General features: G+C 54.3%; 2 protein-coding genes across 5 annotated transcripts in view; both read right to left on the bottom strand.

The window, feature by feature from the left end:
* The window catches only part of SREBF2 (sterol regulatory element binding transcription factor 2), a 42,161-nt gene extending 33,183 nt beyond the window's left edge, over nucleotides 1–8,978 (bottom strand). Inside the window, exon 1 of the mRNA XM_072596276.1 lies at nucleotides 8,723–8,978. Within this exon, the coding sequence (XP_072452377.1) occupies nucleotides 8,723–8,813 (91 nt within the window). The 5' untranslated portion in view covers nucleotides 8,814–8,978. The remainder of the gene's footprint in view (nucleotides 1–8,722) is intronic.
* A 4,223-nt stretch (nucleotides 8,979–13,201) lies between these two features.
* CCDC134 (coiled-coil domain containing 134) lies at nucleotides 13,202–26,241 on the bottom strand. 4 transcript variants are annotated; one of them, XM_072596278.1, is made up of 8 exons: nucleotides 26,149–26,241; nucleotides 25,633–25,949; nucleotides 25,322–25,418; nucleotides 23,753–23,874; nucleotides 22,150–22,234; nucleotides 16,305–16,486; nucleotides 15,153–15,224; nucleotides 13,820–14,645 (listed from the first exon to the last, which is right to left on the bottom strand). In XM_072596278.1, the coding sequence occupies exons 3-8, from the start codon at nucleotides 25,407–25,409 to the stop codon at nucleotides 14,520–14,522; spliced, it is 675 nt and encodes a 224-aa protein (XP_072452379.1). In that variant the 5' UTR covers nucleotides 25,410–25,418; nucleotides 25,633–25,949; nucleotides 26,149–26,241; the 3' UTR covers nucleotides 13,820–14,519. The 4 variants fall into 4 exon arrangements, with proteins under 4 accessions (XP_072452382.1, XP_072452379.1, XP_072452381.1 ...); XM_072596280.1 differs by having other exon boundaries at nucleotides 25,677–25,949; XM_072596277.1 differs by having other exon boundaries at nucleotides 25,889–25,949; nucleotides 26,149–26,235.
* Nucleotides 26,242–26,604: the final 363 nt, after the last annotated feature.

The following is a 26,604-nucleotide window of genomic DNA, read 5'->3' as shown; positions in this document are numbered from 1 at the left end:
CTTCCTCAGAGGGAAAAGAAAACCAAGTATTGGCAAAGAGCTAACACCATGACCCAGCATCCAACCTAAGGGACCGGATGCTAGAGGAGGAATATTCAGGAGGAATATTCAGGATGAGACCCCCAGCTTCTCCTCCTTTTTTATCATTAAGCATTTGAGTCTGGAAATTCTTGGGGTGGGCATAGATGGATGCAGTTTTGGGCCTCAATGCTGCCCTTGGACTAGGGTTTCAAAGTAAGAGAGCCACGTTGGGCCGGAAGAGGGGCCGCCACCAGCTTACTACGAAGTAAGCCCATGCAGGGGAGCTGCTGCAAAGCTGCGTCTGCTTAGGCGGGTGGCCAGCCCTCGGTATCCTCATCCTCTATAAGGGGCACGGGACAGTCTGGCTGTACAGAAACCACAAGGGAGCCTCCCCTCCCCAGTCCCTGGACTGTCCAGGTCAGTGCCCCCTAGCTGCCCATCTCTGCCCTGGGGGGAGAGTGTGATTCTCAGGGTGTCAGGGCAGGCCGCAAGAGGACTCTATCTGAAACTGGCTTTAACTCCCCCTTCCCCCCATGTACTGTAACTTCTTCCCTATTTCTCAATCTACCCCTTTCCTCAATGATGCAAAATACAGCAAAACACCCTTTTCAAATACCTTCTGGAGGAGCTCATTCCCGGGGGGGCCCTCCTCTCATCAGTAGCAGCTAGGGAGTGCGGTGGAGAGAAGATCTGAGTTCAAATCTAGCCTCAGACATTCACCGCCTGTAGGACCTTGAGCAAGTTGCTTCACCCTGTTTGCCTCAGTTTCCTCAACTATAAAATGTGGATAACAGTAGCACCTACCACCCATCTGCTGAAAGGATCAGATGAAGTGATATCTGTCCACAGGGCTTGGCACACGGCCTGGCACAGCCTGCTAGGCTTCCTGGCATGAGGGACAAGAGGGCATATGGGAGCTCGCTTCTCTGGACCTGGAGAAGAGACCCTGGACTCCGGCCCTGGAAATGCCATGCCCTTGAGCTTTGAAGACTTCAATTAAATATAAAAGTAAAGAAATGATGGCAAGTTGGCCCCTCCTGGCTTTCTTTCCTCCTGCCAACCCTGGGTATGCAACCTTGGGTATAAGGTGGGCTAGGCTGCTGACCTCGGCATTCGTAACACAGAACTCCCTGGGGTAGGGGGATTCCTGCCCTTTCCTGGCAGCTCAGGTGTCTAATCATTCAGTCTATAACAGCAGCAACAAAGCCCTAGCTGTCCATAGTACCTATGGGCCCCTGGGTCCCTCCCAACACCCTGGGAGTAAGGAAAGTGCCATCATGAACACCTCCATTTCAGCCCCACCAACCTGACAATCATTCCCCATCCCTCCAGCAGGTGCCTCCCTTCCCTTCCATCTGTATCCCTGGTACTTAGCATAGGGCTTAGCACATAATAGATGCTTAATCAATGTTTACTGACTGCTGACAGGTTAAGCCACTTGCCCAAGGTCATGCAGTCAGCATCTGATGTTGGATTTAAACCCAGACCCTGGGATCTAGCCTCCTGCAGCCTGTATGCAGTGGGTACGACCAATTTGGCTTCCATTCTCTGTTGTCTTTTCTCCATCCCCAAACCACAGCACACTTCCCCGATTCAGTCCCTTAACTACCCTCCACAAGAAGGCTTTATTCTACCTTCTCTGCCTGTGACTCAGAGGCAGCTGCCGGGGACTGACCCAGCCTGAGAAAGCTCTTGCTGTTACCGGCTCTTCCTGAGTCTGAGTCGTCTGGTGCCCACCCGGGGAGCACCCCAAAGGAAGGTGAACCACAAGGGACCCCAAAAGGCATCTCAGTCCACTGTCCCCCTGGGGCCTAGGGAAAGAAAGGGACTTTCCCAAGGTCTCAGAGCCCAGGATTAGAATACAGGCCCTATGATGGACTCCAAGTTACTGTACATTCTAGACAAACCTATTCTGAGCTCTACTCCCTCCCCCAGCTCACAAAAGATCTCTCTGACAGAGCCCCTCAACTCCCTTGTCATCACAGCGGTTCAGAAGCTACCGGCAGGGCCCAGAGCAGCTGGCCAGACCCAGGACCAAAGCTGAAGGCTGGGCAACGTACCTGATTCCTCAGGAGCAGGCTGCACTTCAAAATGAAAACTGCCAGCAAAGGGCCGGAAGACGTCTCTTACTGGTCAGATACCAAGCATTAATAAAATACCTACTATGTGCCGGGCACTCTGCTAAGTGCTAGGGACACAAAGGAGACAAAAGACATTCTCTGCTCTTGAGTGGCTTACAACTGAATGGGGGACAGGAGTCATAGAAAGGACTGCGCAAGCACTGGCATGAGGGATTCTGGGGAAGGTGGGATGTGGCTGGGACATAAGGGAAGCCAGGAACCCAGAAATGGAGGGTCTCATTGGTGGAGCACCCAGGAGGCCCACGTCCCTGGATCCAAGAGAACGTGTCAGGGGGAGTGAGGGGCTCAAACACCAGAAAGGAAGGAAAGGCTCTGAATGTCAAGCAGAGGGGGCAGCCTCTGTGAAGGGCTGTGATCAGCACTGGGGCACAACCTCAGCTATTCAGGTACTGGAGTAATCCTTCCTCCTTAATCCTGCCCTTTGAGGGACACACAGTACCCCGACATTCAACTGCTTCTCATACTCCCCACTCCTTGGGCAGACTCAAAGGCCTCCAAACAAAGCAGGCCCCCCCAGCATGTCTAGGAAAAAACAAACCCAAACAAAATAAAGTGGAACTGGAAGAGCCCCGAGGTCATGACCCCTGCACATTAGAGCCCATGAGGAGGCCAGGTCCATCCCACATGTAGGAGAAGGCCTGAAGAACCTCAGGGAACGATTTACACAAAGAAGGCAAACTCTGGAAAAGCCTCAGAAACTCTGGCCAGGGGAGGAGCCCCACACAGGGGAGGAGCTACCAGGAGCACACACAAGGAGGCCCCCAGCATCAAGGCCAACCCTTGCCTGGCTTTCTCCAGCTTCCTCCAGGTGGGACAGAAGGTGGACCTTCCTTTGAAAATAAAACAAAATTCAATTTAAACAAAGTCACTTGGAAGCCAGTTTCCCTGGGAGAGAACAGATGCACCGGGAGTCTTCGCCAGCTCCCACGTACAGTCAGAATGTCAGTACAAGGCCTGCCTGAGGCACAGGAGTCGGATGGCACCAGTACTGTACATGAAGTAGTGATGAATCCCAACACAGATGGGACTTTTAAGTCCAGATCAGTGATTCCTTTCGGCCCTTTACCAAATGCAGATCAACACCAGCTCTGTCCTCCGAACAGGTAAGTGACTTGCCCAGGGTCACATGACCTGGAAGTGGCAGAGGAGGGACCCAAGCCAAGTTGCTACTAGCAGAGAGAGAGAGAGAGAGAGAGACAGAGAGACAGAGAGACAGAGAGAGAGAGAGAGAGAGAGAGAGAGAAGCCACGGCCTACTGGGTGAGCTGTAGGCAAGGCCTTGGGTTTTCAGATTCCACCTAAAAGACCTCTCCATAAACGAGCAGTTTTTTAAAATCTTTCTGGGGCCCCAAGGCACACACTTAAGCATGGGTCCTAGCACACAGTAGGCACTTAAGAAATGACTGCTGAATTGACTTTACATCCCCTGGCCCAAGGCACCTGGCCAGGACAGATGTGAGATTTCATCATGGCTAGGGCCAGCTCAGCCAATGCTCCCCAGACACCTCCTGAGAGCTCTGGAATCCTGACTCCACTCTTCACGGTCTCTAGGCCTGGCCTTTTCTTCCGGCTCTCCTGACCCCCACCCCAATCCTGACTTCAGAACACAGTGAAAAGCAGGCAGGGCTTGGAGTCAAGAGGACCTGAGTTCGAATCCAACCTCTGTCATTTCCTACCTATGTGTGATTGTCAGAAAAGCACCCAAAACCTCCCAACCTATTTCCTCATGTGTAAAATCCCCTCCAACCATCCAAAGTCCTCTTTAACCTCAGTGCCTTCTCTCTCTGGTCCTTGTCACCTTCCCCTGTTCATGGAGAATGCCATCTCCCCCGCCAGACTGGGAACTGCTTGAGGCAAGGGGCTGTCTTTTTGCCTTTCTGCGTATCCCCAGGAGCTTAGGTCAGTGAGCAGCACAGAGTAGGTGCTTAATAGATGTTTGTTGACAGACTCACTCCAAAGTTGGAGGGTTTTCTTTCAGCTTTCCCCTTTCCTGCCTTTCCTCCCCCACACGCCCAATCAACTGCATGGCTGAGGTGGCCCTGTCCTTGGTGCTGGAGCTGCCCCCCACCAGCCGTGCCCTGCCCTACTCCAGGAGCTTCTTCAGAACTGGTGCTGCCTTTGGTAGCACCCTGGTCCCTCAGCTCGGAGCCTTCCTCCCAGCACCTCAGACTCCACTCGATTCCAGCCACCCAAGGTCTAGGCCAGCCCTCAGGAAGTGGGCTCCCCCAGGGAAGAATGCAGTAACCCAGAACTCAGATACTGCTACCCTGACTAGTCACGAGGGTCACTTAACCCCCCTGGGCCTCATTTCTTATATCTGTAAAATGGGGATAATACCCATGGGGAGAGTGAGTCCAAGGCTTTGCAAACCTTTAAAAGCTTTAGATAAATGAGTTGTTGCTGTTGTTACATCATTCAGAGTCACTTCCCAAGCCCCTCACAGTTCCCAGATCTAACGCCCCCCAAGACTCTTCTTTCCACCCAAGCACATTCTACTCCAAATCCTCTCTTCCCTCCCTGTTCTGCCTCAGACTCCTTAATGGTCTGGACTGACCCAGTTATGGCAGGCATTTCAGCAACGCATCCTCCTCCACTCTGGACTCCCCTACCCCTATATGTCTCCTGAAAGACTAGACAATCTCTCCACCTGGATCATCTCTCACAATGCCCTGGGCATCTTGTCCCTCTTCTGGCCTCTGCTGCCGGGGCCTCTGTTTTCTAATCCATAAAATGAGGGAATTGGACTGGACACTCTCCTTGGCAGCACCACAGGCTCAGAGAAATCCAATCCCCTCATCGTGAGGGGGTTGGAAACGGAGGAGGAAACAGAGGAGGAAACTGAGGCGTAGTGTTTGGAGACATGGCACAAGCCGACCCCAGCTCACACAGAGTCCAAATGTGTCTTTCTTTCTCACTGCCTGTCTTTGAGGGAATGCTGTGTGCAAATGCCACTGGGGAGCTGCTGGGCCTTCCCAGGGTCCCAGGCTCTGAGGACCTCCCTGGACATCCTGCTGGGATCAGGAAGGTCAAAGCACAGATCAGGAGAGGAAAGCCTTTTGACAAACAATGAGGGTCCCATCCTGCAGTCCGACTGGCTTTCACTGGCATGGAAAGGTATCTAGCACAGAAAACCAAGAAAGGACTCCTCAAAGAGAGTGGGGGTAGACCCCTTAGGTCCCTTCTGACGTGGAGGGTCTATGCCTGGAATCAGTGCTGGGGGAGGGAGTGTTTCTAAGCACCACAAGAGAAGGGAAAGAGCAGAGAAAGGCATACACTGCCTGCCAGGAGTCATGGGCAGATCACTCTTCCAGCCTCAGTTTCCTCATCCACAGAATATGCGGGCAGGAGCCTCGGTTAAGGCCTCTCCCAGCTCAAAAATGTCTCTGAGGAAGGGTGAAAGGAGGATTACTTGCAGACAGACTCTCCTTGCCCCAGACCAGTGGCTCCCCTGTTCCTCCGGCCCAGGCTGCTTTCCCCACCTCTGGCAGAGGGTGGGAGAGGCCTGGGGGAAGCCCTGAGGATCACTACGAGTTTCACAATCTGCTTCCTCACCACCTCTAATTTTTATCATGGATCAAAACAAGGTAATGTACTGGGCAGACCTGTTCAACAGGGCAAACTCAGATCCAGGGACCCAGAGTCAAACCAGTCCAAGTGTACGTGCGCTGTCTTGTGATTCTGAGGCCCTTTAAGACCCCCACCCTCCACACAGGCAGGGCTCAGTGATCAGAGAGATTTTCAGAGGCTGTTGTTTTAAAGGGCAGGCTCCCTGCTGGAACATAAGATTCCCTGTGAACTCCACCTTTTAGACCCAGGCCTGGAATCTGAGCCACTCCCTGACAATCCCACAATGTCAACACCAACTAGAACTCAGAGCCGGGAGACAGCAGCGGAATCCTTGACTCAGTGGCCCAGTGACTAGGCCTTCTGTGAGCAAGCTCCCCCACCCACTCCCACCAAAAACAGGCCTCTCTTCAAAGCTGAACTATAAATACTTGTTCCGGAATCGTCCTTTACAAAAAGGATTCCCAAGTTGACCGAGTTTGTTGGAAACAAGTTCAGGGTTCTAAGGCTGGGATCACTGCCTGGATTTCTGGGGCCTGCAGCCCCCTCAGGTTCCTCCCCACACCCCAACAGCCAGTATAAGCTCCTGGAAGGTGCAGGCTGCACCTCCCCATTGCCACAGGAGCCCCTGAGGGCTCCCCCTGCCCTTACCCAAGAGCCTGGCATACAGTAGATGTTTAAGAAAGATCTGACTGCCTTCTGAACTGACAGCTATATGACAGGGCGGCAGAGCCAAGAGCTGGAGGACCTCAGGATGAAGGGGCTAGAGCTCCAAAGATACAGGGTCACTTATGAACCTAGAACACAGGTTCCCCAGCCCTAGGCCCTGTGGACACAGGAGGCCCCAGAAAGCAAGCAAGGTATCAAGGGCAGAAGAGTCATTTCCAGCAGAAGCTTGTTTGGTCACACAATCCCAAAAAACCTTCATCGACACCAATCCAGACGCCAGTCATTCCCCAAAGGGCGTTAAACTATTAAAGCATGGTGTCCACACCTCCCCCCAATAACAAACTCACACCCCGCCAGGGAAAAGGGACAGAAAAAACCAAGTTCCTGCCGTCCCAGAGCTCACACTGTAATGGGGAGACTCGTGAAGTTGTAACACACACCTTCCCTTTCAGCTTTGTGAAAGGGACTTGCCATAGGTTATCTCATGTGATCCTTCCAATAACCCTTTCTGCAGATGAGGAAACTGAGGCAGACAGAGGTGCAGTGATTTGAACTTGGCTCTTCCAGACTCCCAATCCAGTGCTTTATTCCCTCCACTGCCTAGGGTGTGATGTGGAGTGTGCCAGCTTGAGTGGTCTGAGAGCAGCTTCTAAGCCTGCCATAGTGACAATCTGCCATCAGCTGAGGGCTGTACTGGGAAAGGAACCAGGCAAGAGAAAGCCATCCAGAAGCACAGCACAGGGTGGTGGCTCTGGAGTCACAAGGGCCTGGGTTCAAATCCCCCTTACCACCTGCCAAGTCTGTGCCCTTCTCGGGGTCTGGAGAATGAGGAAGGGTTGACCCAATGGGTTCTGAGGCCCCTTCCAACCCCAGATTTTGCATCCAGACCTGGAAGGGGGCTAAATCCACTGGGGCTGAGGCCCAAAGGATGCCCAGCTCTTCTTACTTAGAATGGAGGCCAGAAGACCAGACTCTCTCCACTGCCCCAGGGGCAGAAGGCAGAAGCAACATGGGGTAGTGGGGACCCAGCAGAAGAGGCAGCCTCTCTGGGCCTCTACTTTCTCCTCCCTAAAATGGGCTCTCAGGCCCCTCAATGAGCTCTGGGGCTGAGGGGGAACTGGGGACAGGAGATTCCATCTCCTGCCTCTGGGTAGAAATAAAGAAGACGAAGAGTGTTTCATCTCTACTCAGCAAGATGCTATGCCCTGGCTATGTGCCCCGGGGCAAACCTCTACTTTCTCTCGATGGGTCTCAGGCCACTCACTGGTAAAATGAGGGCTTTGGGTCTGAGTGATGGCTGGAGGCCCAGGCTGTGGGACCTGTAGGCCCAAGTTAAAAAATGACTGACCTCGGAAACTCAGTAACTGAGTGGAAGGTGGTGGGAGGCAGCCCTGAGGCTGCGCCCTGTGGGTGGCACCTTACCTGAGATGACCAGAGGCCTTCCCAGATCGGCATCTCAGTTCTGTGCACTAAATGCTGCCAGGCCTCAGTTTCCCTCTCTGCTGGCCCCTTCCATGGAACCATAGCTAACAGGATCGGGACAGCGTCAGTGCAGGCGGAGGGCCCACTTTCCAAGGCGCTCCCACCACCCCATGCCACTTCTGTTCCGTGCACCTGGTCTCCCCAGTGCCCCCCTGCTGTGTGGGGCTGCCTTCTCTGGTGCAGAAGGAAGGGCTGGACGGAGCCCCAGCAGCTCCGCCCGGGGAAACTCCGGGGGTCGTAGAATGATGGTCAAGGGTGAGGTGGGGAGCCCGGGAGGACACACCAAAGTGGGTGAAAGTAAAGAGGAAGCCAGGCGTGGCCAGGCCCCGGCCGCAGGTCACCACACCCGGCCGGTCTGGCCAAGCACCCGGGCGGAGTCAGGGGTGACCGGGGCGCGGGGCTCCCGCGGGCCAGGGTGGCGGGGAGGGTCCTCATGACGGCCCCCCCCGCCCCGGGCCATGACCGTGACCTCCCCTTCGTGCCTGGGCCTTTCTCACCCCCACAGCCTCCTCCTGTTGGCTCCTCAGCCCAGAGCCGGCCCCTCCACCCCCCAGGGGCCCGGGGCCCGGAGCCCGCTCAGGGTCTCAGTGGTCTCCTCTCCGGGGTCCCCTGGCAGCCTCGGGGACTTCTGGCCAGGGAGGCTGTGCCCCCCTCCCCGGGCGAGGGCGGCTCCGGGCCGGGCACCCCGCTCCGGGCATCGCCCCCGAGTGACAGCTGCACGTGGGGGGCGGCCGCACGTGGGCGAGGCTGCGTGGGCGGGGGGCACGGGTGCCCCGCACGGCGGCGGCGGGGGAGGGGGCAGGGCGCGCGGACCCCCGCGCAGGCGCAGTCGCGGCCGCCACTCACCGTCGATGTCCCCCAGGGTGAGCTCGTCCCCCAGCTCGGTGAGGGTGTCCATGGTCTCCAGAGCGCCCAGCTCGCCGCCGCTCGCCTCCATGGCCCGGCTAACCCCAAGCCTCTGCTCCCGCCCGGCCCTCAGCGAGACGCGGGGGCGGCGCCGATGCGGCCGCCGCCCATGTCCCAGAGCTCAGAGCTCCGTCCCAGTCCGGCACCGCCTCACCGGTCAGCGCGAGCCGCCGCCATGTTCGCGCGGCCCCGGGATGTCTCGGGGAGGGGGCGGGGCCTCGCGGGCGGGGTTCCCCGCCCCGCCCCTTGAGGCCCCGCCCCCCCGCCGCGCGCTCCGTTGTTTGTTGTCAATGAGACCAGGTTGGTAGCGGCCAATGGGCGGGCGGCGCGGCGCGTGGGGTGATGGTGCGTCACCGATCAGCAGCTCCTATTTGCATGACAGGGCCCCGCCCTCCCCTGGAACCACCCTCCCATCCCCCCCGCAGCGAATCAGAGCGGGAAGCGGCTGGGGCTCGGCCACCCGCCCCCGCCCGGGTTTAAAGGGGCCGCTCCGCCTTCTTCCCCTCCTACCCCACGCGGCAGGTCGGGCTCGGCGCTCCTGCCGCTCCCACGCTCCGTGGACTCCTCCCTTGCGGCCCCTTCCCCTGCCCAGACTCCTGGGAGTACGGGACACGCCCGTAGCTCGTAGGGAAAAGCCGGGGTCCTTTGCCCCTCCCCCGCGAGCCCCACTCTGGCACTTTCCTGGCCTCCTTGTCCTCGTCCGGGAGACGGGCACGGAGCGTCACTAACACCCCCCGAGGGGCCGGGATTCTCGTAGCGCCCGGTCCAGCCTCGGGGCCCGGATCCGATCCAGTTGAACCCTGTCCCGGGTCGACGGCCTGACGGACCAGAGCAGAGCGAGGCGTCTCCGGGGAGGGGGAGGGGATGCCGACCTGAAACTGGCACGGATGGGGGCGGGGCCTTCGGGGGCCTTAGTCCGCCCGGCCCGGGGCCGACACGTGGTCGCCAGGCCGTTGTCTCTGGGGAGAGAGCAGCCCGGGACTTGCTGGGGCAACTGGGAGCCTCCATCCGCCCCTTTGCACCCCGCCCCCCCATACTCCTGGTTCTGCCCCCGGGCCCCGGGCTAAGCTGCCTCACGCGCTGGTCCTGGATCCGAAGAGACGGGCACATCAGCAGACCTGGGCATCCAAGCCGTGCCTCCCTCCCCCTTATTAATGTTAAATGGCACTGGAGTGACCTAAGCAAAGATTCCGCCTTACCGTGGCCGCAGACCCCGGACCACTGATTATCCCGTTTTGTTGAAAGGAAAGCAGGGAGGGAGGAGTGCCTTGGACGGGACAGGCACGGTGCTGAGGCTTTGCCCATACTTCCCCTGAAAGAGTTTTCAGAGAAACTTCAGAAGACTTGTGCCAGCTAATTCAGTGGGAAGAGAGAAGCAGAACCGCGCCTACAGCAGCCACTACACGGTAAAGACAAACTGCTTTGGAAGAGTTCATTACTCTGATGAGTTCGGAACTAACCTCCCCCACGACCTTGGGGCAGCGCGGGCTCGGCCCCGGCAGTCCGCTGCCCTGCTTGACCATATGCTGCCGGTCCTTCGTTCTCAGATGTGACGTCTTGACTCGCTCATAAATTAGATTTGAGAGAGTTTGGCAAAGTTGTCCGTCTGGCTGTCTCTTCCTGAGTCATCGCAGTCCAGACAAAAGTCAGGCCGCCTGGCGATGGCCCGGGATCTAGGACAACCTTGGCTTCTTCCGTGTCTGACCAAGCTCAGGTGTTCCACAGCACCTGCTTCAGCCATTCCTCCAGAAGTCTCCACATGCTTAGGCTGGCCATCCCCCTAACTTGGTTACCCTCAGCCTGGCTTAGCCTGTCTACTAAGGCAGTTTTATGGGGTACGGTGGCTATTCATGCTCCAGGTTCTCGGAGCCATGGGACAACTGGGTGAAGGTGGACAGGGAAGGTGGATGAGGCCTTCTGCCAGAGGGGCTAGTCCTCCCTGAACATGTGATAGATTTTTAACAAGGCATTGTGTTTCCTTTTCTCAGTGAGGGGAGGTAAGGAGAAAAAAAAATAAATGCTTGATAATTGAAAAAAAAGTTGTTTTTAAATATACTTGGTTTGATGCATTTAATTACCCACTGCTCTGATGCAAGGTGATATCATGAAAACCCAGGCTGGATTTGGAAACAGTGCCCTGGGGTTCTGACACTCTCTGTGGAACCCTGGGCTAGTCACGTTGCCTGCCTCAGTTTCCTCCTCTATGAAACAGGGGGGGCTGGCCTAGCTGATGATCCCCAAGGGCATTTAGAGTCGGAGGGCTGCTAGCAGGCTCTTCCCCTTTCTGGGCAGGATAGGTAGTCTCCACCTTCCCTCTCAGCTCCCACAGTCCAGGGCTCTAGAAGGCAGTTACTCTCCAGAAGCTCCTTCTCTCTTTTATTTCCATCCCCAGAGTTTAGAACCTTCATTCTCTTCTTTCTTCTTGGATCTCTCGGCCCAGCCCACTTGGCATCTCCTGGTACCCCCTGCCTCTTCCTCCAGAGCAAATTCCCCCTAAGTCCCCTGTGACTGGAGGGTCACAGACCAGTCACCTCCTGTGGGACATAGGGCTAGTCCCCTCCCCTCTCTGGGCCTGAGCTAAAGAACAAGGGGATGGATCCAGCCCACTCTAGCTCTAGCCTGCTCTGAGTTCTGGGTTAGCTGGGGCCAAGGCTGAACAGGCAAAAGGCTTTGGCTGTGACAGGCCTCTGCCTTGGCCTGGAGGCAGGATAGCCCTCAGAGGAACAGGTTTCTGGCCACCAGGTTTACTGTCTTCACAAGTGCAGGTGGTGATCTCCCCACTTTGCAGAGAAGGAAAATGAGGTCTAGAAAGGTGAAGGAATTTGGCCCTGGTCAAACAACTGAGAAGCAACTTAGCTGAGAGATAGTGTAGGAGACTTGGAGTCAGGAAAGCCTGGCTTTGAAGTTTGCCTCTGGTCCTTAAAGATGGTGTGACCCTGGGCAAGGCATTTAAATTCACAGAGCTTCAGTACCTTCTGTAAAATGGAAGTGTTGAAATCCTTCCTGGCTCTAAATCCATGTTAATCTACGCGTACCCCTAGACACGTTATGCATTTACATGTATGTCATATATCCTAATTTTTAAATAGTGTCTAGATAATGACCCTATGATTCCAGGCCCCATGAACTTCAGGGACAGTCTCTGATGTGGGAGGGGGTGAGCACAGAATCTCAGACCATCACTTGCTATTTGGGTGACCCTGGGCTGGTCCCTTAACCTCTGTGCCTCAGTTTCCTCCTCTGTAAAATGGGTGATGGTCACAAGTCATCAGGTCTTGGTCTGTGACGCCAGGATCACCCACACTCTCCTCCTCCCACCCACCCCTGAAAGGCTGAGAAAACTGCCTCAGAACCTCTAGGACCCAGCAGGAAACTAGCCTAGACTTTTTGGGACATGGTGCCATTCCAACCCCCTCCTTCTCCCCTTGGCATTCTTTCAATCTGAGCCTTTTCCCCTCAACACCTACCACTCCCTTTCCTCACCTTAACCAAAGTCACCCATGAGCTACACCTCAGAAGCCATCTACTCCATCCCTCACATTTTGCAGAGAAGGTAACTGAGGCCCAATGATTTGCTCAAATTTACCCAGGTAGCAGAACCAGGAAATACACTCGGGTCCTCTGACTCCCCCCAAAAAACAGCACCTTCCACAATGTGTCACATTGCAGAGACCCATCCCTAGGGAAGCCAAGACCATCTCCTACCAGGTTGGTCCGTCAGGCATCAGGCCCAAGCAAAATCTCTCCTCTGTCCCAAGGTCACTTTCAGTACCAACGTCCCTAACAGTCACTGATCACAAATTCCTGGAGGCCAGTAACCAAGCAGTCCTTGATCCCTGTATCTCAGAGCTCCTATGCTGTGGTCATGCCTGGGTGGGACTCAGCATCTGGAGGGGTTCTTAACTTGGGACCCTGAACTTGGGTTATGAAATATGTTCATCACCGTATTTCAATGTAATTAGTATTCTTTGTAAACTTATTTTTATTTGTAAAAACTGGATTCTGAGAAGGGCTCCAGAGTTCACCAGACTGCTAGGGAGGTCCACACTCCAAGACTTAGAACCTGGGTCTCATACCACCTCCTTCATTTTAGATAAACTCAGTCTCAGACTTTAAGTGAACTGTGTAAGAGCACCTCAAATCCAGATATCCTTGACCACCAAAAACATAGTTTGAGATGGAAGGGACTTTAAGTCTACTAAAAATCTCTTTCCAGGTAAGGAAATTGAAGCCAAAGGAAGGGGTCAACCCAAGGTCAGCCCAATAGCAGCATCCAGCTTTGCTGGGCTGGACTCTGGACTCCCAAGCTCCAGCTGGGCCACTGCCCCTCAGGCTCAACAAATGTTTGAAGGCTGGCTCGTTAAGGTCAAAGATCACTGGAAAATCCCTAGAAGTGGCCTCCACTTCATGACCTCTGGACTCCTTCCAGTCCAGCTGAGACCTTTTCCAATCTGCAAGGCCCTCTCCCTCCATGCACATATGGGACCCAAAATCTGAAAGTCCAACCCTCTCATTTTACGAAGGAGGAAACTGAGGCTCCAGGAGCTTGGGACGTCATCTGATCACGCTGAGCACCCTCCCAGAAGCAAATGGTCTTTTCTCTGGATTATGTGGGGCTGCCAAATTAAAGATTAAAACGTCTCAGTGTTACTAAGAAAATAGTTTTGATTCTGTGTAATCCCTGAAGAGTCTTGGGGATTCTGAGAACCTCTGCCCAATACCGACTTTTTGTCTTGTGGACTCCTCCATTTTTAAAAACATGAGAAAAAACCCAGGTTAGATTGTGAGCCCCTGGAAGGCAGAGGCCAGCTTGGCCTTCCTGCCTAGCACATAGTAGGTACTTAATAAATGCTTATGGATTAACTTTGTTGAGGTTAGTGAAAATAAAGTCATTTTTCTCCTCAAAGTTCCAGGCCTCATGGAACCTATTCCTGGGCCCTTGAGGAATCCATGAACTTCAGGCTAAGCCCCCCTGCCTGAAGGGCAGGCCTGCTGTTTTTCATCTTTGCAGCCTACATACTATGCACACAGTAGAGGTTTAGTAAGATAATGGTTGGATAAAATCATGTTATTTCATCTGAAAAGCCACTGCCTTTGAATGGGGATTTGCTGTGTGCCACACAGTGTCTAGTGAGGTGGTAAGGGGTACAAATCCAGAAGCCTGCCCTGGAGATTCCCTCTTCCTCCATCACCAGGTATGCCCCCTCTGCCCAGGATTCCTGGAAGCATCCCTGCCCCTTCCTGATCCACCATCAGGGGCCAAGGATGTATCCAAAGAATCTGCTTATTTTATTGTCTTTGCAAAAGGGGCAGGTGGCTTATTTGGTAAGGTGGGGTTGTTCCCAGGGGCCCAGCAGATTTCCTCTCTTGGCAAGGGGATGGCAGGCTGAAGCCCCAGACTGGATCATTTCGGTCTAGGATGCCCCACCCACTTCTTTGGTTGGCAGAGCAAGAGATTCTTCGAAGAGAAAATAGACTTCTTAAGGTCCTGGGCTTGAACAGGGCAGCATGGGCCCCTTCTGGTGGACCCTTGGTCCTCACCTCAGAATGAGGTGCTCTTCTCAGCTGTCTGCCCTCTTGGGAAGCGCTGGGACAGCCAAGTTCCCGTTGGAGGCCAGGACATCCTCTGTCCCCCTGAAGTAAGAGGCAGTCTCCAAATGCAGTGGAGCCCCTTTCCCCTATCTGTCCCCTCTTCTTCTAGAAGCCCAGCCCCGCCATCCTGGGAGTAAGTCTAGGGCTATAACTCTGACTGGGAGCGTGAGATACGGGGGCCCTTCCGGATCTCCTTCCGTTTCTCCTCTTTCCTCCGGCGCCTCTCCTCCTCCTTCAGGGCCTTCTGGAAGGAGTCAGTACCCTGGAAAGACTACCAGTGGAAAGAAGAGGTCAGCTTCAGGGCTGACCCCTGGACTTCCCTTCCTGGGAGGAGGCTGGGGCTTGTTAATGCCAGCAGCCTTCCTCAAAGGAAGGGAAAGAGACAGGCCACCCAAACAGGGTCCACCCACCCCAAATAGGATTGGCTGTGTATTCTGTGTAGCTGTGGGAGAGCCAGGCAGACCTGGGGTCAAGTCCTGCTTGGCCACACACTGGGTGATGTGACTTTGGGCCAGTTACTGATGCTCCCAGTGCTCTGGGCAGTTCTCAAGGACCAGAAGCTATAGAGAAGGACCAGCCCTGGTATGGTGAAGGGAATGCCCTCCTGCATGAGTTCTCCATGAAGTCACAGCTTCCATCACTATCCCCTATTCAAGAGCCTTTAGCCTGAGGAAAACCAGGGTCAATGAACTCTTTTTTTTATAATTCTCTCACTCCTCCCACCCATCCCCAGCCCACATGGGAGGGTGGGTCTGTGCACAAGACACCCTCAACTCACCTCTAAGGGGTCCGTTGTGAAGGGGTTCCTGTAGTCTGGGGATCTCTCACCAATCCCCAGCTCCTGAGCCATCTGCAGGGCCACAAGAGCAAGGGCATCATGATGGCTGTCTGCCTCAGTTTACCTGCCCAATTGTCTCTGCTCTGGTCCCTCGCTTGAACCCAGTCCCTCTCCTTCTGACTTAATTCTAAAAAGATCCCTTGCCCTAAAAGTGGCTCCCCCCTTCTAATCTATTAAAATCGCACATCTGTGAATACAAAAGGATAAAGGAGTAAGGGAGGGGGCAGTTGGCCAGTATGTAAATGCAGGATGATTAGTGATGAGCTTAGGGAAAGGAAGGGAGATAGGGGAGGGGAGGGGGGGAAGCCCAGGGGGCAGAGAATCCCAAAGAGAGCATCAAGGCTGAGCAGGGGATGGCGACAGCACCACATGGGGGAGGGGCTGCCCCTAGGAAATGTGTGCATCACAGGACAATGGAAATGGTTCTAGACTCAGGGTCAGGAGGCTTGGGTTCAAATCGCAGCACTTGGGACATTTACCAGCTCTGTGACCTTAGGCAGGTCATTGGATCTTAGAGCCTAGAGCCATGAAGGTCCTCAGAGGTCACCCTGTCTACCAGGAAACTGAGGCGCAGAGAGGGGCAGTGACTTGCCCAGGATCCCACAGCTAATAAACAGCAGAAATCCTTCTAGAAGAGGCAGGAAGGCCGCTGCTGTGGAAGGCAGAGGACCTAAGTTCGAATCACAACTAATAAGAGGTCGAAGTCAGGTCCTCTGACCAGTCTTCTCATCTGTAAAATGGGGGCCATGATAGAGCCCGGATTTAACCCTTAAAGCACCAGACAAATCCAGGCTATATTATCTGCTGCATTCATGACTACAGAGGGGGCTGGGCTCAGAGAGAGGCTGGTCATGACCCTGGATTCCACATCCTGGAGCGGAAGGATGAGGAGGGAGAGGAGGAGGCAGAGGGTATGGGAGGTGCAGAAATGGGGGAAGGTCATCCAGGACTAGGGGGGAGGGGTTGAACCCTTGAGTGATGTTCAGTGAAGAGGCCCCTGGGCTGAAGAAGATGGCGGAAACCCATCCAGTAGAGAAGCTGGCAGCCAGGTCCCATCCCACCTCCCACCTCTGCCCCTCAGGTCTGACTCACCAGACCCAGAAGCTGAGAGTACGTGCCCTGGTCGAAGATGCCCGTCTGATTGCAGAAGCTGATGCCCCAGCGAATGAGGTGGTTCCAGTTGGAATTCCGGTCAAAGTAGTGATGGACGATCTTGGGGAAGCGGAGTACAACATCACCAAAGAAGGCAGTGTTCTCCACTACATGAGAGAATGCTGGGAGAGGAGGTTGGGGTGAGTGCCAAGTCTGGGGAAGCCAACCCCTCATCTCCCAGACCCCTCATGCCTACTGATGCTTGAACCCACCGTCTCCTTCATGTTGGTGCAACCCAGAAATACAAGAGGCCTTACAGGACTTGGGTTTAGATCCTGACTGGAGCTCAGGGAACTTGGGCCAGTCCCTTAAATTATCTGGGTCTTAATTTCCTCATCTGTAAAAATAGGGACTTGGCCTTGATGACCCCCAAGGTTCCTTTGGGCTTAGCCTATGCTCCTCCATGATCTTCACATAAAATTCAGCATGGATGGCAGAAAGAGCCGGACGGGTGAGGCAGAGGGCATGGATTGGAATCTCAGCTCTGCTCCTTCCAGGGCTGCCTGGGTCACCCAGAGCAAGTGGGTCAGCTCCTTCCTCTGGCCTCCAAGGGATCAGAGTGTGGGAAGCCCAAGGCTCCTCCCACCTCTGCATCAAAGCTTCCACCAAGTCCACCAGAACCAACCCTTCCTGAGACAAGTCCAGACACTCCAGAACCCTGGCCCAGTGAGCCCCAGTACTGCCCAGTGCCTCAAGCTCTTCCAAAACTGCCCCATCACAGAGAATAGCAAATGCTATGTATGGTCTTCTGGGCCTCAGAGACTCCCAAGATATTAGCACAGGAGGGGACTAAGGGTCCATCACCTCCTCAGTGGAGGGTGGCAAGTCTAGTGCCAATATCCTCTTGGAGATGGCTTCCTACTCTGCCTAAGTATAGGGCCAGATATGCCTAGGAGAGGCTGTCATGTCCCATGGTATCGTGGGATTCCAGATCTAGAGCTCCATGAGCACTCAGAGGTCATCTAGTCTAACCCCTCCTCCCCATTTTACAGAGAAGGAAACTGAGCCCTAAAGAGAGGCCAAAGGGCACAACCCAGTTCTCCTGACTCCAAGATTAGGGCTTTCTATTACACCATCTAACTACTGAAATGGGGCAGCTGAGTGGTGCAGTGGATAGAGTCCCTGGCCTGGAGTCAGGAAAATCTGAGTTCAAATCCAGTCTCAGACCCTTAATAGCTGTGTGACTCTGGGCAAGTCACTTCACCTTGGTTGCCTCAGTTTCCTTACATGTAAAATGAGACGAAAATGGAAACAGCAAACCACCCCAGTGTCTCTGCCAAGAAAACCCAAAAGGGATCCTCATGAGGAGTTAGACATGACTGAAACAACTAACAAAAAAATTATTGGTTTTTAAATGCCCCATTTTCCCCCCTTGGCTTCCATCGGTTCTTATTAATATAAAATACGTTTCCTAGTCGTCTGTTGAACATGGCTCTCTCAGAAGATGTGTCTTTCCTGAACGTGCTCCTCCCAAATGCCCCATCTCAAACCTCTCCAGTGGACTCCTAGTTCTGGGCATTGGCCTTTCAGTCTGTCTTATTCCTGCTAGACTGGAAGGTCCTGGAGGGCAGGAGCCTGTCTTAACGGAGAGCCAGCACGGAGCTCTAGAGACACAGTGGGTGCTTTGTAAGTGGCCCTGGCTGGGGCTCCTGGCTACAGTCCATGCCAGCTTATGGGGGCAGCTCACAGTCCCACCCGGCGGCTGTGTGTGTGTAGGGGGGGTGTCCCACGAGGCTTCTCTGCCAAGTGTAAGGAGTTATGGCACCCACTATTCTTGGTTCTCTCACAAACACCTCCCAAGGGACACTTGGTCCCAGCACAATAATGCCAATACCACCTGCTGCCTCTCAGTGCCAGAGGCTGAAAGCTCTGGGTGTCTGGTGCGAGAGAAAGGGCCCTGAGGAAGCAAGGTACCCTGACCCACCCCTGAGGCTGAATCCAAGGAGCTGGAAAGCCCAAGGAAGGGTCTGGGACCAGGAAGCTGGGAACCCCCTAATCATGGACAGAACCAGGCTCAGAACTTCACTAGGTGACTGGAGGTGACCCCACTTAACCACACTGAACCTCATCTGGGAAATGGGTATATGCCCAACCATCCCCAGAGAGCTGCTGTGAAGAAATCTTTCTGTAAAACTTAAAGCAGTAGCAGGGTTCTTCCCTGGGTCTGTGCCTGGGAGGATGGACACAGTGGCCACCTGATAAGTCTAAGGGTGAAGGAGAGCCAGCCATGCCCTTCTCCTGGCACAGCATGCCTCGTAACTCCTGGTGTGGCTGATCAGGGTCTGGGGGCTAAGGAAGGCTTTTCTCCCAGGGGTCTTAAAAAAAACTAGCTTTCTACTCCCTTTGGGAGTATAACAAATGAGTCTGGTCTAAAGGTCAGTAGGCAACCTGTGTTGGGGAAAGAACTCTGGCCCTCTCTCTGGCTTCAGTTTCCCCATCTGTAAAATGAGAAGAGTCAGACTTGCCAGGTTCTGGGGTTCTTTCCTGCCCTAGATCTGGGATCTCATGATGTCCGGATGAGGGGAGAGCTTCTCCCAAGTAGGGCTCCCACCATGGTGGGTGATGGGAGCATTAAGACAGCCTCCCCTCACCCTCCTTTGCCATGCCTTCTCATCAGTCACTCTGGGGTTATTGCAGTGAGGACCTTGAATACTATGCAAAGAAGGGTCTGCCTCATGATCATACACATGAAGAAGGCATGATGCAAGAGGTGGTAGAGTGTGCCAAGACCTGGCACATCCGTGGTCGTCTCTGATCCTCCAAGAGCCCTGGGAACCCAACAGGGCAGGAATGACCATCGCCATGGTTCATAGAAAGCAAATGAGACTCAGGAACAGATTAGGCATACACCATACATATACCACACATCACACACATACACACACCACACACATACATACACCACATAATACATATACGTACACATGCATACCCACACCACACACATACCCACACACCAAACACACACACATACATACACCACACAACACACATACATACACACTACCACACCATCCACACACCACACATACACACCATACACATATACCACACAATACACATGTATATACACCACACACATATACATACACATGCACCACACTACACACTCATATACATACATACACACACCACACATACATACACACACACATACACCCCACACATACCCATACACCACACGCATATACCACATATATACACACACTACACACATACATACATACACCACACACACCCACACACCACACATCACACACACACACATACATACACCCCACACATACCCATACACCACATGCATATACCACATATACACACACTACACACATACATACATACACCACACACATGCATACATACACCACACCCATCACACACACGCGTGCACGCCTCCATCATCAGAATGGGAAATCATCCAGAGCATCAATTATCTCACTTTGTATTTACATCCCCAACACTGAGCAGAGGGCTCAGCACACGGCTTCCACTAACCAACCACTCATTTGTTCAACATACAGAAGCAAAGGGACGCAGTGTCTGACAACCCCATCTTGAGGGGGGAGCTCATTATTTGACAAAAACTGCTAGAAAACTGGAAAGTCATCTGGCAGAAACTAGGTACAGAGTAAACATCTCAGACCACCTCCCAAGGGAAGCTCCAAAGGAGAACATAAAAGAAGACACTTTAAACAAATTAGAGGAGCAAGGAAGAAATTCACTTGTTGACCTAAGGACAGCAAGAAGAAACCATGACCAAACAAACAGCGAAAGGATCGCAAAAGATAAAAGCTTCATCACGCTAAGCGCTGGGGCTACAAAGAGGCCCTTCAGGGCTCGCAGCCTAGTATCATTTCCAAGATATACGAGGAACAGATTCGCATTTATAAGAATGAGAGCTATTCCCCATTTGAGAAACGGTGTAAATTCTCAAGGGAAGAAATAAAATCTATATACAGCCACATTTAAAAAATGCTCCAAATTAATAATAGGAAAAATGCAAATTAAAGTAACTCGGAGTGTCCACTTCATATCCATCAGATTAGAAAATAAATGTTGGGGATGTGGGCAAACAGGCACATGAATGCACTGTTGGTAGAGCAGTGAATTAATCCAGCCATTCTGGGAGGCCATTTGGAACCATGCCTCAAAATTAATTCAACTGTGCATACCGTTTTGACCTACTAGGCACATACCCCAAAGAGATTAAAGAGAAAAAAGACACGTGTACAAAAATACCTATATATTTTTTTGTCCATATGGGTACAACTGTTTTTGTAACTGAGGGAATGATCACAACCTATGACTATTATGGAACACTGGACTACAAGCAATGATATAACAGACAGATCTGAAGAAGTCCGGGAGGGCTTACATCACTGATGAAGGAGGAGGTGAGCAGAGCCACAAGACACCATAAAAAGAAGGCAAAGAGGAGACAGACTCAGGGGCAGAACAAATGTCTATTTTTGGATGTGGCCAATGCTTTGCCTGACTACTCGTATGTGTCAAAAGGACTTATGGGTATTACTGTTACAAGGATTTATCAGTACTTTTCCCCCACATGGAGGCAGGGAGAGAAAGTCAAAATGAACCAAAACTTAACAAAAAGACCTAATTGCAATTTATAGGTCTGGAATGAGGATGTTTAACTTAGTGTGTGCACCCAGGAAAAAAGGAAGCAAGAGGGAAAAGTTCAGAAAAACAAGCTAGTAAAAGGAAGGCGAAATACAGTCACAAAAGGAGGCTGGGAATTGGGAGATTAGGAAAGTGTGACTTGCGCCATTCACACAGATCCTGTTTGAGTCACTGTGTGTGCTTTCTCCCAGCTGGAGCAGCATCTGCCTGGGATATGAGGATGATGAGGGTGAGGGGACCCCTGCTGCTGCTCTGACCCTGCATGACCCACACCCCCCAGAAGCTGAGAATGGGACCTGAACCAGGAGTCCTTACAGAGGTATCTCCAGGCTGCCATTTGCAAACATTACTACACCTGACTTCCCACCGTGTGTCCTTCTCAGGCTCCCACAGCCTTACCAGCTACACATGTTCACACCTTTTACACCTTAAAGAAAACCCATCAAGGAAGCAGGGAAAGGGGGTCATCCAAAGGTGTCAGCCCTACCTGAGGAAGGCAGGATGGGGAATGGGAAATGGTAAAGGCACTAGATTTGCAGACTGCATGCCATCTTGGAGAGGGGGGAGGAGAGGGAAGGAGAGAAAATTTAAAACTCAAAAGCTTATGAAAACTAAAAATAAATTAGTAATAATTTTTACAAATCACCAGATTTGGGGTCAGAAAGCTTTGCTCTAATGCCAAGACATGAGTCTGCAAGAACCAATGACAGAAAGGCCACAGCGCCCATGGAGTCCAACTCCCTTGTCTGACAGAAAAGGAAACCGAGGCCCAAGGTTTCTCAAGCATTCCGAGATGCCAAGATTCCCAGCAGGGCTCAGATTCTCCGACTCCAAGTTCTGCATTTCTGTATAGTACTTGGCACTCACAACAACCCTGCCCAGTCAGTGCTGTCACTGTTCCCATTTGACACATGCGAAATGAGGCAAACAGAGGTCAAAGTCATAGCGTCAGAGCTAGAATTGGACTCCAGATTTCCATGTCATCGCAAGTTCTTGCCCAGGGTCTGACGAGAGTAAGACAGATTGGCACAAAGCAGAGCCCAGCCCAGAGTCTCAGTCTCCCTCTTTCTCTTAGGACCCAAGGCTGATGCTCAGACTAGGTTCAAGCAAGGAGATGGAGAAGGTGCAGGGGCCCAGCCCTTCCTACCGTCCTTCAGCTTTTCATCCTCTGGGAAGGGCCCATCAGGGAAGACATCAGCTGCCAGGAGGGCAGCCCGGGAGTCCTCTAGCACCTAGGAGACACGTGCAGGAGGGGCTTAGGGAGGAGGGAGAGAGAGGTGGAGGCTGTTCTCCAAGGGGGAAGATTAACCACCTCCACGCCTGGACCTGCCTCCAGACTGCCCCTGGAGGAGAGACATGAGCCCTGTGAGATTAGGACCCCATCTGTTCCTTTCTCTGTAGCACATAGCACAGCACACAGTAGGTTTTTAATGAAGCTACAGATACAAATCCATGAGGCAAAGAGGAACTACCTCATCTTGGCCAAGGCTCAAGGGCTCGGGCTGTGAAGGGAGGGAGGGCCCTGCTAGAAGGACCTGGTGTAGGGGCCAGAATTCTGTAAGCACCCTGGCCTCCCCTCTGCTCCTCCCCCTCCTCTGAGGTCCCTGCTGTACGCAGAAGGGCCACAGACCTAGGCCTAGAAGAGGACTTGGGCCACCGGCTCCAACCCCATTTTACAAAGGAGGAAACTGAAGCTCAGGGACTGATATGATCTGCCCAGAGCCACACAGGAAGCTTCAGAGGCAGAATTGGAACCCAGGGCCTCCTATGTCTCACTCTCACCTTGAACACAGCACCCCAAGATTTCTTATGACAGTGAGTGAAGCCAGAGCAGACCCTGTGAGGTGCCCCAGCCCTTGCTCTCTGCCTGCTAACTTAGGCAGAGCAAGGGGGAAGAGGCTGGGCACCCCCTCGAGTAGGGGGGAGCAGGCAGGGGGGCGGCGACCAGAACCAGAGGGTACCCTACCCTGCACAGGCTCTCCAGAGAAGGGGGAATGTATTCGAACTCTGAGCCTGGATGAGAATCGCAGCTCTCATTCTGGTAGGTTTTAAGATCACAGGTAAAAGGGAACAGGCAGAAAGAACAATAGGGTTGGCCAGGAAAAGTTGCATTGTTCCAGAGGCCACAGCCTTTGTGTGTGTGATAGGGAGAGGGAGGAAGCAGGGGGGGGCTCTCCCCAGGAGGGCAGTGCTCTGGGCCCCTTGCCCTGGGAGCACCACCCAGGTCATGGCTGGTCCAATCAGCCTCAGAAGGGAGGCTGAGCTCACCATGGGCCAGTCACTGAAGGTAGTCTGGGCTGCCTTCCTGACTGCCCCATCACATACTGGACACACCCCCAGAAGGGGATTCTCTGCCATTCCATGACTGAGCAGCTCCCCCTGGCCTCACCTTTCCCTGGCTTCCTTCCAGGCTTAGTTCATGGGCTGCCTCTTATACCTGGGGCTTTCTGCTTCCCCCACCCCGTGAGGGCATAATTACTGGCAAAGAGTGGGTGCGTAATGCTTACTGAACTAAGGGAGGGCTCTGTCCAGGCCCTGAGCCTGTCCCCAAAGGAAGCAGGGCAGCTTGGAGTGAGAGGACTACCTGGGCAGGCCCCTTCCCTCTTGGGCCTCAGTTTTCTCATTCATTAAATCAGGACAATAAGAACAGTCACCATCCTAGGAGGTTACACTCTCGAGACCTTTTCCTGCCAATTCCCAGGCTCCTCTGGGCCTGATGGGGTGGGGGCAGTGGAGATCTGGGGGCTCACCTTGAAGAGGCCCTTGAGCATGACGTCGATGATTTTGTACTGCTGGTGGACATCATTCAGCTCAATGAGGTTCTTCAGGGCCTTCATTTGGTCCTTGCGTTTCACTGCAAACAGCTTCTTATCTGAGGCCTGGGTTAAGGCCCATTATCATACTTCCTACCTGAAGTAGCTACCTCACAGGGTTGCTGGGGAAAACATGAGCCTGGTCCTTTGGAAAGAGTACAAGCTCAGTCATCAGAGAACCTGGATTCAATTGGACAGATTCCTTCCCTCTGTGGTCAACTTCCACATCTGAAAAATGAGACAGCTGGACTAGTCTGCACTGGTCTCCTGGCTTTTCCACAAACAAGACCCTCCATCTCCTGACATTTGCCCTGGCTGTGCCCTCTGCCTCGAATGCCCTCCCTCCTCATCTCCACCTCCTGGCTTCCTTCAAGTTCCAGCTAAAATGTCCCCTGATACAGAAGCCCTTCCCTATCCCCTTATTTCTGGTGCCTTCCCTCTGTTAATAATCTCCAATTTTGGCCACCTCTGGCCTGTTCATACAGTATTTGCAGGTCATCTCTCCCCATCAGGCTGTGAGCTCCTCTTGGGCTGGCTGTCTTTTGCCCTGGTGCTTAGCACAGGGCCTGGTAACACAGGAGGGGCTTAAGTTCCTGATCTATACCCACATGACAGGAACGTGTTGTGTTCTCTACCTGCTCTCCTCTGGGGCCATGGTGGACAGAGGCCTGGACCTGGTGCAGAAAAACTAACTGGGTGGCTCTGGAAAAGCCAATTCACCTTGGGCTGCCTCAGTTTCCCCAACGGTAAAATGGAGATAACCAAAGCACCTCCCTCCCAGGACCAGGACCCAGGTTTTGAGGACCAAATGAGGTGATGTCCTTCAGGTGCTCTGCAAACCTTGGAGTGTGACTGGGGCCCAGGGTGGGGGTGGGACTTACCCCGGGTATCTCCAGTTACCAGAGGCAAGAACTTGAACAGAGCTCCCTATTCCAGCGCCCACTGGGCTCATGCTCTTTTTTGAACTTTGGCACTCAGCAAGCGGAGTGTACAGGGGAAAAGGCTGGGAGCTCCAGGGTCTAAGGCCCTCCGATTGTCACTCCCTGTGTGACATGGGCCTCAGTTTCCTCCTCTGTAAAATGAAGGGGGCTGGTCAAAAAGGCCTCTGAGGTCCTTTCCAGGGATCCCTTCTGGATGCTGGACACATTCCACTGGGGGGAACTTCCAGCAACAGCCCCCAAGCAGGATGATTGTCCTGGCCTGGGACAGCCGGAGCTGACCTTCGCCTTGCACTCCCTAAAAGGCCCAGTGTATCAGGGAGCACGGTGTAGCCAGACCAGCCCCTTGGTGGGAAAGCAGGCTGAGGCCAGGGGACTGAGTCACCCCGAGGCTTCAGAGCCTCCTGACCTTGGCCACATCCCTGCCTGTCTGGACCTCACTTTCTTTTCTGCGTAATGGGGCCACATGTCTTCTCTCTGGGAGGGGAGGACGGGGCTGGCCCTGGCCGCCCTCCGGACAGCTCCCTCTGGGTCAGGGCTAGGTCAGTCACCGCAGAAGGAAGGATACAGATCTCCAAGCTGGGGTCCGGGTCTGATGCCCCTGTGCCAGCCAGCATCAGCATCGAGCAGTAGGCACACAGATGGGAGAGGTCCATGGCGAGGCCCTGGAAGGCAGACGGGGAGTGGGAGCCCCATGTGAGGAGGGGGGCCCTGGTCCCTCCCCTCCTACAGTCTGAACCCTGCCTGCACCATGGCTGGCTGTCGGACCTTGGCCATGTCTTTTCCACTGCCCCCAGCCTCAGTTTCCCTGGATGTAAAATGAAGGCTGGGGTAGGTGGCTCTAAAGTCCCCAGCTCTCGATCCCACCTTCTCCCTTACCTGTCACCCCTACAGCACCAGTCGACACCCTCACTAGTGCCCACCTCTGCCTTCGTGGGCCATGAAGAAGGCCCTCCGCAGACCAAAGGTGCCACGCAACTCCAAGCAAGCGCGTAAGGAGGGCGCTGGTAGCGCGGGGTGGGGGGCACGCCCAGCTGCGCCCGCAGGGGGCAGGGGCAGGGGCCGGCCAGCTGCTTCTCCTGCCCAGACTTGTGGCCGAAGAGGAGCCGAGGCCCAGAGAGGACCCCTGACTTACCGCGGGCGGCTGGCAGGGGAGGCGGAGCGGGGTCCGACGGCGCCCCAGCTGTGGGCAGGGCCTGCAGGGAAAGAGGTGCGGAGGTCAGGGGGCTCGGGGACCCCCGCCGGCCGCCGCCCCTCCCCCGCTCTTTCCCGAATGCCTCTTCTCCGGCGCTGATCTCCACCCCCAGGGCCGGCCCATCGGCAGCGGCCCCTGCCGCCGGAGGTCGCGGGAAGGCGGGAAGGGGGGTCACCGGCCCCAGCCCCTCCTACCCCTACCCTGAGCCCCGCGTGCTGCTGCTCCCGCTCCCGCGCTCCGCCGCCGCAGGTCCAGCCTGCGCGCCGGCCCCAACGTCACTTCCTCCCGCCCCGTCCTCCCGACAGCCCCCGGTTTGTAGTCCCGGCCCAGGCCGCCCGCCCCGCCCCCGCCGGGCGCCGGGACTCCGCCCCCTTGTGAGTTTCAGCCCAACTCCAGCTGGGACCGCAGCCACGCGGTGCGTGCGAGCCGGGAGCGCCCAGGGCGGCCGAGCCCGGTCCGGGGCCACCCACCCCGCCTCGCAGTCAGCCGTGTGGGTGACCCCTGGCCAAACACCGTGCCTCAGTTCCCTTCGCTGTCAACTGGGGCGGGGGTCTCAGTCCAGGTGCTCTTGGCCACGCCCCTACCTTCAGGTCCCTAGTCCTCTGTGCAATGGGAGGGCTCAGACAGATAAGGGCAGAATTTAAGCCCAAGTAAGA

The sequence above is a fragment of the Notamacropus eugenii genome, chromosome 3, assembly GCF_028372415.1.
Source record: "Notamacropus eugenii isolate mMacEug1 chromosome 3, mMacEug1.pri_v2, whole genome shotgun sequence".
Classification (NCBI taxonomy): domain Eukaryota; kingdom Metazoa; phylum Chordata; class Mammalia; order Diprotodontia; family Macropodidae; genus Notamacropus; species Notamacropus eugenii.
This window is presented reverse-complemented; position numbering and strand designations above follow the sequence as displayed.

Bases quoted from the DNA above. Each gene is read 5' to 3' on its own strand.
- CCDC134 (XM_072596278.1), bottom strand. From the start codon at position 25,409: ATGGACCTCTCCCATCTGTGTGCCTACTGCTCGATGCTGATGCTGGCT. The intron at 23,875-25,321 runs GTATCCTTCCTT...CCCAGGCCTCAG, and splicing joins GGACCCCAGCTTGGAGATCT to ATAAGAAGCTGTTTGCAGTG. The intron at 16,487-22,149 runs GTAGGAAGGGCT...CTCCTCTCCCAG, and splicing joins GGATGAAAAGCTGAAGGACG to CATTCTCTCATGTAGTGGAG.